This window comes from Sprattus sprattus (assembly GCF_963457725.1).
Source record: "Sprattus sprattus genome assembly, chromosome: 5".
Lineage (NCBI taxonomy): Eukaryota > Metazoa > Chordata > Actinopteri > Clupeiformes > Clupeidae > Sprattus > Sprattus sprattus.
The window spans coordinates 9,637,092-9,648,864 of record NC_137924.1 but is presented as its reverse complement, the minus strand read 5'-3'; the positions used below and the strand labels follow the sequence as shown (position 1 = coordinate 9,648,864).

At 42.9% G+C, this 11,773-nt stretch overlaps 1 protein-coding gene across 1 annotated transcript; it reads right to left on the bottom strand.

Annotated features, from left to right (window-relative positions):
- Positions 1-4,967: 4,967 nt before the first annotated feature.
- twist2 lies at positions 4,968-7,779 on the bottom strand. Its single transcript, XM_080838787.1, has 2 exons — positions 7,235-7,779; positions 4,968-5,029 (listed from the first exon to the last, which is right to left on the bottom strand). Exon 1 carries the CDS (start codon positions 7,751-7,753, stop codon positions 7,265-7,267), a length of 489 nt encoding a protein of 162 aa, XP_080694913.1. The 5' UTR covers positions 7,754-7,779; the 3' UTR covers positions 4,968-5,029; positions 7,235-7,264.
- Positions 7,780-11,773: the final 3,994 nt, after the last annotated feature.

The following is an 11,773-nucleotide window of genomic DNA, read 5'->3' as shown; positions in this document are numbered from 1 at the left end:
GCTGAGCTGAGCTGTGCTGAGCTGTGCTGAGCTGTGCTGAGCTGAGCTGTGCTGAGCTGAGCTGAGCTGTGCTGTGCTGAGCTGAGCTGCGCTGCACGAGGATCGGGGCTGAGGCACGACTTGGATGGAATGCGCTATATTAGGGTGGTGGGAAAGCAATTTCCCTCGGCGTGCTGACATAATCATGTATTTTATGAGTCCTCGTCGCTCTTAAGTGCACTTAGCTTAGCTTAGCTCGGGGTGTGGCACCGCTGCGTGCCGTCAGGTGTCCGCAAAGCCCCCGAAGAGAGAGGGGGCAGATTAGGATAAAGAGACCTCAGGTGGCGGAGGATAGATAGAATTATTACTCGGGGAAAAAACTCTTCCGAAGCAAAACACACCCCTAGGGCTCCGGCCTTGGAAAGCCACTTCAGTCTGCCTGCAATTTCACTCCCCCCCCCCACCCTCCACCCCAGCCCTTCTCCCTGGCCAGCATATGCATTCCTTCACAGCCTTTTACAGCCATCCTTACCACCACTTTAGTGTTCTTAACCCATTTTTCTGTCCAGTTTGATTTCCCCCCTCTAAGAGCAGTGGAAATCTCCTGGTGCCATAGGGGGGTCCAGTGGATGGGCAGGATGTGTGTGTGTATGTGGGGGTGGGGTGGGGGCTTAATTGTTTTTTGTACACTGTCCAGGACTGAGAGAAAGCTGGTGGCAGTGGTAGAGCAGTTTAACCAGCACCCCCTGAGCTGAGCAGAGCACCACTGTGCCATGGAAACAGGCCGCCTTTGCAGCGGTTCAAACAGCACTCCCCGTCAGCTTGGGCCGATCTCCAGCAAAACCCCAACCGTCCTTACATCATGGCCTCCCTCCTCATCATTCACCTCCTCAACACGCCATGAAACAGGAAGATTAGGGGATTTCTCCGAAAGCGGCTCATTTCCAACAGCAAGCCCACGATCCCCTTATGGCTGTACGGGAATTTGCTCATAATTGTCCTCGTAGGCGAACCGCACATGGCAGATGAATGCAGGCCATGTCCATATGGAACATATGGAGTACAGTGCGCTGGCATCCATACATCACCCATACACATCCACCTGCCATCTCTCCGCACTGGAGACCAAAGAAGCCCGTGTCAGAGGCTCAAAGTTGATGAATGTCAAGGGGGGGGGGGGGGGGTGGTCTTATAGCATGCTCCAGGAATCTGCAGGTCATGTACACGGTTGGGGTTTGACACCGAAAAAACGGTCCTCGCTTGCCGTGGGCTACGCATGCGTCCTACTGCCACGTCACTCGATGGCTCTGGGCTCGCTCGTGCACGCAAGCTTTCCTACGGGGTCGCCAGGCCGCTGGCCTCCATGCACGTGGCCCTGCTCTGCTCTGCTCTGCTCTGCTCTGCTGTGCTCTGCTCCAGGCCAGGGCCAGGGAGCGACTCTCCGTCCCTGATGAGGCAGGGCTTTGCGTGGGATCAAAGTATTAGAGGTTTTGAATCAGTAGAGACATTGAGCATGCCTCAGAATCCCCCACTCCCCCCACCCCACCCCACCGACTCACCCCCTCCCTCAACCCTTCCAGCCACCCCCCCCCCCCCCCCCACCCTACCCCACAGACAAACCCCTTCACTCAACCATCCCTTCCACCACCCCTCCAGCCACCCCCCCAATGCCATTCATTCCCATCAAGGCTGCCCGTGGGCCTGGAATTGTGGGCCAGCCGATGTTTGGAGTAGCGTGGCTGAAATTCCGTGTGGTGTACTACTGGACCTGGAGCCGACACAGAATGATCTTTGGACAGCATGGGTAAACACTGGCCCGGAGCAGAGGGAACATTCAGCACCTGTGTAGAACAGTGAAGAACCTTCAAACACACACACACAAGGGAACGTGGAGATGTAATCATTTCACATAGTGTCATAAGCCACACTGATCAAGCTTCCTGTAAACACAGAGACAGCTGGCTGGAAAGGACGGGTAAGGAATGATGAAAGCAACGCTCTGTGTCGTGAGGGTTTAACATATGAAAGGGTTACTCACCTCAGTTGAACTTATGATTCAAGCATGAGGTTTTTCTAAATAATAGTGATATGTCATTAACCCTCTTTAAAAGGTCAAATGAATGAACATGTACAAGTGTGTGTGTGTGTGTGTGTGTGTGTGTGTGTGTGTGTGTGTGTGTGTGTGTGTGTGTGTGTGTGTGTGTGTGTGTGTGTGTGTGTGTGTGTGTGTGTGTGTGTGTCAGTCAGACTGTATGTGCATCTGTGTGTCTCTTCACTGTGCAAATCAACAATGTCTTGCGCAAACCAATCAATGAAATGTACACAAATAGTGTTCTCCAAATAGCACAACGTTGGCTTGGTGTAGTCTATTCCTGCTGCTCACGTGAGCTGAATTTAATGCTGCACCTACCACACCGACACACACACACACACACACCGAGACACACACACACACACACACACACAGACCGTAACCTAAGCATTAGAGTGAGCAAACCGAACATGAAATCCTATTTGAGGCGAACGCAGCGTAAACCTTTACTTTATCCATTTTACTGCAAATTAAAATTTTGTTGCTTTTTCCGTCTGATTTTACGGGAAACATCTGGGGTTCGCAGCGCGCTGTAACTGTGGCCCGAGGCGCTCGAGAGAGCTGATTTGGCTCATGGGGAGCGCAGGGGGCTGTGATCGCTGGAATAATGAGCCATTATCAAACACGCTGCCGGTGGGGAGGCTTTCACAGGAGGGCTTTCTCGCCCAGATTCCCGCAGCATGAGAAAGCATTGTGTGATCCTCCGCAACTTGGTACAAATGCAAGGCCGTCACTCATAGGGTACCGTTATTAGGTTTAAATGTTTTATCCAAAAGGGAATTTCTCATGTAGTAGTTGAAAGCTCCGCGTATTGTGAAAGGCAATAATGAAAATTATTATGCAATGCAAATAAACATTTATAGTTTTGTTAAAGCATGCACATTAGTTTTAATCACAGAGGTGATACCTGGACTCAGGCGTTATTTCGATGAATTTACCTCAAGGCAAAATGATTTGCTGTCTGTGCAACTGCATTTTAGTAAATTAACGTGCGGCACCATGAAGCACGCTAATTGTGAGAAGTATAAATCATAAGCTGGCGCAGGACATAAAATATCTCTATAAAAAAAACAATGAATCACACTAATAAACTCAGATTAAAAGAAAACAATACAAAATGGCTTATTGCACAATGCCAATGATTAGATATATATTTGTATTTTCAAGCGAGTGATAGCCCACCCTATATTAGTGATTATAGGGCAGGTGCACCAAACGTGAGAGGTGTGGTCCCTGTGTTAGAGCCCTCACCGCAACCTCCCTCTCTGGTTACTCTTGGCCTCTCAACCTGCGAGGCGGCCGCCACAGGAAGATATTATGAGACCTGTACGTCTAAATTGCAGGTGTTTCCTCTCGAACATGCTGCCACAGTGCCAAGACGTCTAGCATGTGCACTTTGGGACCTGGAGAGCAAACCTCACGTAGTCCGAGATTGTTTTCTTTTATAAGGGTTAGTTGAAGCACTACCAATAATTGAATAACCCTTAATACCAAAATAATAAATTTGATCCGGAAAACTCAAGAAGTTTTTAAATGTTTTCCAGAATATAATCTACATAGGCCGACAACCAATAATGCACAAACCTGCAGACCTTAAACTTTAATACTTGCATACTGAAAAGTAACAGTTACAAATCAACCTTTCTCGTTTATGTTTACATTTTGTCGAATGCATTAATGCAGAATGTAAGCATTTCCATTCCTGTCCCTGATCCTTTACAAACGGCCCCTTTCTCTTTTAGAGATTTGGATCTCATGAAGTCTGGGAAAATTAGATGTCTTAAAGAAAATTAGATGTAAACAATTTTATGCTTTGCGAGTGTGGTTTAGATAGAGGGGGGGAATTAAGAGGTCTGGTAGGGGTCCGGTATTTAAAGCTTAGCAAATAGCTGCTGTCGTTATCTGCGGTTGTTCGGGCTCCTTTGCTCGTTAAAGAATTTCCCTTTAGCTATCGCCATTACTTGTTATTAAGGCGGACAAGCATTTTATATGCATTAGTTTAGAACTGGCTTGCAATTCTCCTCTGCTAATGAACCTGTGCATTTTTATAAAGGCCTTAGCTTGTGTTTTCTTTCCACAACAATGGAGTGCTAAACAAACAAACAAAAAGTATTTTCTGCATTTTCTCTTTGCGCCTAAAACACCTCGAATCTGGCGTCATATGAAACTCACGTACCCCTATAGCCTGCTCCTTAGGTGAGCGACTTCAATATGGCAATCAGAGGTAGACTGCATGCAAGCGTGCGGTAATATTGAAATTGGATATTATTATTGAATTGAGTTTATTAAAGCTTATTTGAAACCCTATATATATATATAACAAAATAGAACCACGTGATTTGACGACATAAGTAAACATGTTACCTAATAAGGTGCTCTATCTAAAGCAATGAGTTCCACTATATTGTTCAAAAAAATATGAGTTTTAATAAATAAGCACAAATATACAATGGACGGATTTTGAGAATGCTGTCTACAATACTCTAGGAAAATCCATGCAGCGTACCTCAAAAAAGAATGATTCTAAATTGCATTGGTCCCTTTTAAAGCAGACGATAATCACACATAGCCTTTGTACAATATGTGGTATCGAAACATTTATATATACTTCTATTTAAAGATAAAACACATGAAATATAGTATTCTTGAAAGATACCAAATGGCTTTCTTGAAAGATACCAAATGGCTTTCCTGTACAATCATCATACCAACATTGTTAAAAGATAATAAATGTATTAGTCGACACAGGAGACGCCACTGAACACTGGGTACCGCAATGTAATATGTCAGTTATTACTCGTGGTCATTTATCTGTCTTCTTTACAGATGCCTGATGCCTGAAGTGTTCAACCAGAGTCCGCAGTTGTGTATCACATTACGTCTCATAGAATGTCTCTGAGGTTCGATGGTTCTTCAATTAATCCTTTGGTGTCTTCATACTTAGTGGAAGTAAACAGTCTAAAAAGAGAAAAGACAAAAACAAAGCAAAAGATTATTTTAAAGATTATTTTAAAATAACCAATATTGCATCAAATAACAGTTTAGGCTTAATAGGTCTAGTACATCTAATTTAATTAAACAGACTAAAGCACGTATCTCTCGACATTGTTTGTTTATTTTCATATGTATACATGTGCATAGACCAATAGGTATAGGAAGCAATTAATGAAACAATTACATGACCTTAAGTGGTACCACATGGCAACGGCGGAAAAGAATTTAAGTGTAAACACGCGGCACTATTCATAGCAGTTACATCACTGAAATATATCTGTGTAGTTCACTGTTTAGGAAACGAAAGAGTTTGTCTGCCCCAGCCATATAGTGGCATAAGACCTATTATCTGTAATAAAATGTGCGTATTTGGAAAAAAAAAAACTAAAAAATTAGGCCTTCTCGCATAATCATGAGTAGGCTATAGCTTTCTACTGAAGAAGGCTACGTAAACACGCATAAGCATGCACACAATCACCTAGCCTTTAGCTGAGAGATTTTTAAAAACGGCGGAAAATATGTTTACCATTTTCCTAACAAATTGAACGGTTCCTGTTTGCCAGTGCAGTATACATTTCATTGTCAGGCCTGTAATTTTAATCCCAGATAGTTTATCTGATCCGTCAGTCATCTGCCAATAGAATAGTCTGTTTTAGTACAGTTTAGCATGGTATTTCATATAGTTTTAAATGTCTGGAATAAACCATGAGACGACCGATAAGTGTTGTCTGTATAGGCAACCCGTGGCCTAAACCTTTAGGCAGAACCGACCGTTATTCTCCCAACACCAAAACAATGCATATATAGCCTACTTTGCACTCCTGAAATAATTATCACTATTAAACTACTTTGTGCATTCGACCCTTCTGTACTCCTCATTCTGCTGGTCGAAAATGTAATATATGTGCATAAACAGGTCACGTGAAGAGCTTTTGACATCCTCTGCGAGATATTCAGTGCGACCTTGATATTTCTGAGATGGAACACCTTAACATCTAAAACGCCCTTTTTTTCCTGTGATAAAGCCTTTTACATTATAATACAATCAGTAGATTTAAATTTTGTCAGCAAGTGAGACTACACTATTGAATGGATGAGGTGAGAGCAACTTTAATAAAAAACAGATACGCCTTAACTATGTTCAGTTTATATGTAGGCCTATCCTAATTTATTTATCTAAATTATATTTTCACATAATTTCAAACACTGTCTATGCGTAAAATGATGGCAATGTAATGGGGTACTCTGAATGCAGTCTACAGTCTTTAAGGCCTGTCAGACTACTTACAGACATATAGACATTTTAGCGTTATGTAATCGGTAGGAATATGGAAATGTCCTAATCACAACAGTAATTCTGGCAGCGAGCCAGGAACCCTTTAACTCATGCCCCTAATCAAACGCTGGTTTGAACTTTCTGCCCAAACTCAAGGGCAGCCATTTCTGCGGTCCATGCACAGGAAAACGTTCCATTGTGAAGCTAAATTATCCATGAGGGACCCGTTCATGGTTGGCGCTTCTGTTAGGCCTGTGTCCTCTCTCATGATCTTTAGAGTCTTCTATTATGAGGATGCCAGTGGTCTCGTAGCACAGATTAAGCATTAATCTATTTTCTGTAGGGGTGGCTATGATTCATAAAAGTACTAATAACGGCGCTTAAAGAGAGAAGAAAGGGTTCACTCTTGTGTAATGTCATTTCAGATTCTGCCTTCCACACTTGTACTTTCCACTGTCTACAGCCAAAAAACCTAGTGGATTGGGATGGGAGCGCTAAAGCAATAACCTTTAACCTCACTCTTTATTGACTTATAGCGCTTCTAGTTTTGGAGAGGATGTTAGGCCTACTGAGCATCCTATTCAATACCTTGCCAATGTACTTGTAGCAAAGGTAAACACTGCCCTCTGATTGTGCCTCGACGCTCAGATTTCACATGGAATCTGAATATTTTTTAATCATATCGCCTTAAAAAGGCCAAATCCGTACATGCCACAAAGAGACAATTTCGGAATAGTCTGCAATCTGTAGCGTCTTGTATTAAAGCAGATTTGCCTGTCATTACACTGCCACACTTGTCCTACTCACCCTGACTTTCTGCTGCTGACCTACTTGCTGTGATGGCAGTAATGCAAATATTATAACGATTTCAATACACATTTTACATAACATACCCCTTTGGCCTAATCAGGGCGTCTTTGTAGCTAATGGGTCGCAGACATTGACCACGCGCCTTCCATCCTCCACACCGAGAAAGCATAACTGAGTCTCTCATGCGCAACATAACTGCAGCTCGACATCTTGCTGTCCATCTCATCGCTCTGCAGCACCTGATAGAGGAAGTCGATGTATCGGGATGCCAGCTTCAAAGTCTGTATCTTGCTGAGTTTATCCGACGGTAGAGTTGGGATGATTTTTCGTAACGACGAAAAAGCTTCGTTGAGCGACTGAGTCCTCTGCCTCTCCCGGACATTGGCCAGCACCCGCTGGTTCTGCAGCTCCTCATAGGACTGCGTGCTGCTCGGGCTCGGTTTTTTGCCCCGTTTCACGGAAGACGGAGAACTGCTGTCCTCGCTCGCCTTTTTACTGTGTCTCCTCTTCCTTCCAAACCTTTTCTGTTGTCTGTCCAACTCCTCCTCGCTGGTCACTATGCTATCCACAGGGGAGACCGGAGAACTTGAACTCTCTTCCATCTCTTTAAAGAAATGCAAGGTTAGGGCAGAAAAAACGGTCTCCACTTTAGAATCCGTGGTGAGGAAATATATCCGTTGTTGCAGTTAGACAGACGAATTTCAAGTTGTGTTTGATCTCTCCTCTCCCTCTTTGGTGTTTTGACTGGAATATTCAATTCTCAAACTGTCGCTTGGCACAGATTTCCCTTTGCAGGAAGTTTTTTCCCAAATTTTTTTGGAAACTTTACCCCAGTTTCGGATGCTAAATAGTGGTCTGAATGGAGGGGGAGGCAGCATCGAACTCTGATTGGCTGTCCAATAAACAGGAGGGACTAGTGAGTTTTAAATTACAGTATATGTCCGAATGATGCCAATCAGCATGCACTTTTTAAAGAAATATTTTAACCACAAGAGCTACCAGTCTGATAGCATACACCACATAATTTTATGACTGCAAATGTAATTGTATTCATATTTTAGAAGTATGCATAACTGTCAAAAAATATTCGTTGCTGCATAAAATGACATATTTATAATTATTTCAATTCAATGAATAGTGTATGTTGTAAAAACGTGTTTGGTGTAGCATGTGCAATAAAAAGTGTTATTATTTCTTGGGCAGAAAAACTTTCTTGCTTTAACTGAAAGATCGCTCTATTTTTCTCAGTGAGGAAGTCAGAGGGGGAAAAGTCTTAAACTGACCGAAAGGTCTTAGTGTTTCTACAGATGACTCCAGTGGGGGATTCCATGCATTTTGTCAGAGTACTACCCCTTGATGTGTGATGTCATGTTTTCTACACATTGCTTCGTGCACGTGGCTCTTATTATCGTTCGCCATTTATCCGCTGCCAAACCATTCTGTGTTCAGTGTCAGCAGAGACTCGGCTTTCAGTCGGATTACTTTAGTTGAGTTTTCACTGGTAATACTCCTTTACTTTCAATCAATTCGATTTTTTTATTTTTAAAAACTATTTTCTTTTATTAAAACCTCAGTCGTTTCTAGCATTTGCAGTCCTATAAAAGTAAAATGTATTCCAGTGGAAGTCATTGTTGAGTTATAAGAAATTAAAGCGTTATCTGTGGAATATCATGTTAATACCAGCTGAAGCACTCAGTTCAAACTTTGAGTTTTATGAGCAGCATGTCCATTTGATTGTTGTTCAGCACTCATTCTGTTCCATATTGTTTTGTCTTTAAAAAAAATCAGGGGTTGCACAAGAACCTCAACACATGAAAGAGGCTGTCTGTTGAGAGGAGCTTTTGGCAAGCCTTCAGAAGGACCTCTGCATATAGAGCTTTTTGAGTACCCAGGCCTGGACTGTCTCTTTGACTGAGACAATAATAACACCGGTCACATTTCTTTTACCAGTATCCAGCCTTAAAAAATCAGGGACTAGAATAATTTGCATTGGGGGTTGAAATCTGGTCAGATTAGTCAGGTCTGGTATGATAAATGATAGCCTTATTGAGGATATGTAATCCTCTGGCATACCCATAATAGCTGCCTGTGGCAGATAGGTCTTGCCGGCAGTCCCATATGTTGAGGTGGTTCTGAGGCTGTTTTGATTGCAGCCCTTGGCCCCCTGACCTGCTCTTGAGGTAGGCGTGTTTTCTTTGAGCGCTTCTCAGAGCAAGCCTTTAGGGAGACCATTTTTTTTCCCAACAAGATATTTTGACCTCTCCTCCATTTGGCCTGCCACCCCCCAAATTGATGCAATCTGATTTCAAAGATCAAGGATCATTCTACTCGGGGACGGTACTGCTCCAAACACACTAGCCATTTCATCAGACAACTTCTCTTTGTTCAGCTTAAGCATTGCCCATAATTGATGTCCCTGTTGTAGTGTGAGCATACCTTAAGATCAAAACAGTGTGATAGAGAAGTAAAAAAAATATATACTCTTAAAAGCCAACCATTAGAAAGGCAACCAGGTGAAAACAACTATCTTTGCTCTCTCTCTCAAACAGATCTAACAGTGGACAAGGGCCCTCGCGTGTACGCAGGTATAGGCCCCCCTTCTGGACGTGTCCTCCAGTATTAGCACACAGCCCCAGATAGAGACCATATGGCCCGGAGATGCAGTTCTTTAGAACATGAGCCTGTGGCTGCAGGTATAATGCCCCGCACATTGCTTTGAGCTGAGGGCCGCGGCAGCCGCAGCAGGTTGGGCATTGTGTGCACGCTGACGAGGGGGGCTTTGGAGATGACCCACCCCCAGATCAAAGATGCGAGGCGCTATATTTCACTCAGGCAGGATGACACGTTTATATCTCTCTGACACCTCCAAATCAGAGACACATGGGCTGGAACTCTTTAATAAGCTGAAATCCTTTCTGCAGGGGCCTGTCACTTGAAGTTGGCAGACATCCGTTCAACTGATTTTAGACTGTACAATAAATAGAGTGAATGAAAGGAGAGACAGACAGACAGAAAGAAAGAAAGAAAGAGAAAGAAAGAAAGAAAAAAGAAAGGGGGGAGGGAAAAAGAGAGAGAGAAATAAAAAGACATACCTGGAAAAAACTATGGGCACTGGATAGGATTATTGAATCATTGTTTCCTCTCAAATTTCTCCAGAAATGTACTCACTGCTATTTGGCTCCAATTCATACTGGAGATGACAGTGGCCATGAAAGTGTTGTGATGTTAAAGTTATGATGAAGATGATTTGTCGGAGTTGGACTTGCAGCAATGAGTGGAATTTTACAATCCAGATGCATGCCCTGATGGGTTACCTCTGAGTTCACCCCTGAACCATTATAGGGTTCTTGCCAAATTATTCTGGCAAGCGAATCTAATGGAAGTGATGAGGCCCAATGTGTGAATAGATCTGTGTGCTCCTACACACACACACACACACACACGCACACATTCTCTCTATCTCTGTATCTTCTGTTGTTCTCTTGATCCGGTTCACTCACTCGTTTTTATTTATTCGTTTAGGCTTGTAATCTAGTACCTATGTACTTAGAGATCAATTCTTTAATATTAAGTACTTTAAATAAACTTTACCCCCATGTCTTATTTTAATAGCCTGATGATGTTATCATTATTTCAAGGGTTCTAAATCCACCTTTTTGCTCATCGTGTACTGTGTGGCTGGGATCAGTGGTGCAGTCCAGGGTATACGCAGGTATACGGAGTATGCCCACTTATTTTTCAGTCAGCATTGCGTAGGCTATACCCACTTCTCAAAACAGGGCGTTTATCCTGTGCTGTATGGGCTGCTTAAAAAACAATAAGAGTATACCCACTTCTCAAAACAGGGCGTTTATCCTGTGCTGTATGGGCTGCTTAAAAAAAATAAGAGTGTACCCACTTCTCCAGGGACCACGACACCACTGGCTGGGATCTAATCGTGTCCTGTGTGTGGCTTGGATCTAATCGTGTGTGTGGCTGGTGGATGGTGTGTTGCCCCCTGTGTTCCTAACAAGTGTTTGAACATGAACAAGCACTCTGGCTGGGGAGCTAGTGAGAATATGACATGCCCTGGTGAACCAGGAGTGCAAACATGTTCCAACAAACACATTTGTTTGTAAATAAAGCTCTTTCTTTCGCACCTTCCTGAGCGTATAGGGTGTGGGGGAAGGAGGATCATTTTCACTGAGAAAAAGAAACTCCCCTCAACTTTCAATTAACTCATGTTTATGACAATCATCTTGCTAATGCATCTAACTGTACTTGCCATTCTCATTTTGAATAAAAATTAATGGCAAAACAAATGTTCAGATATAAGACTCCTTTTACTTTACACATTTTACTCCTCATCAACAATATATAAAATATATAAAATGTCTGCATTGACTTTTGTTTTAAAATGGGGCACATATCTAAAGTTTTTTCCAATTAACTTGACAAATATGTGATGCCCATTCATGTCATAGTGATCATCGTAATGTTTGAATGATGCAAAGTCAGCACAGAATACCTGAACTAATAGCTCCTCTGGTTATTTTAGATAATATTTTCTCTTACTTCCATTGAATTGGAATTCTAAAAAAAACTCTCAGCTCAAATGTCTCAGTAATGTGCCTTTTGCCCTG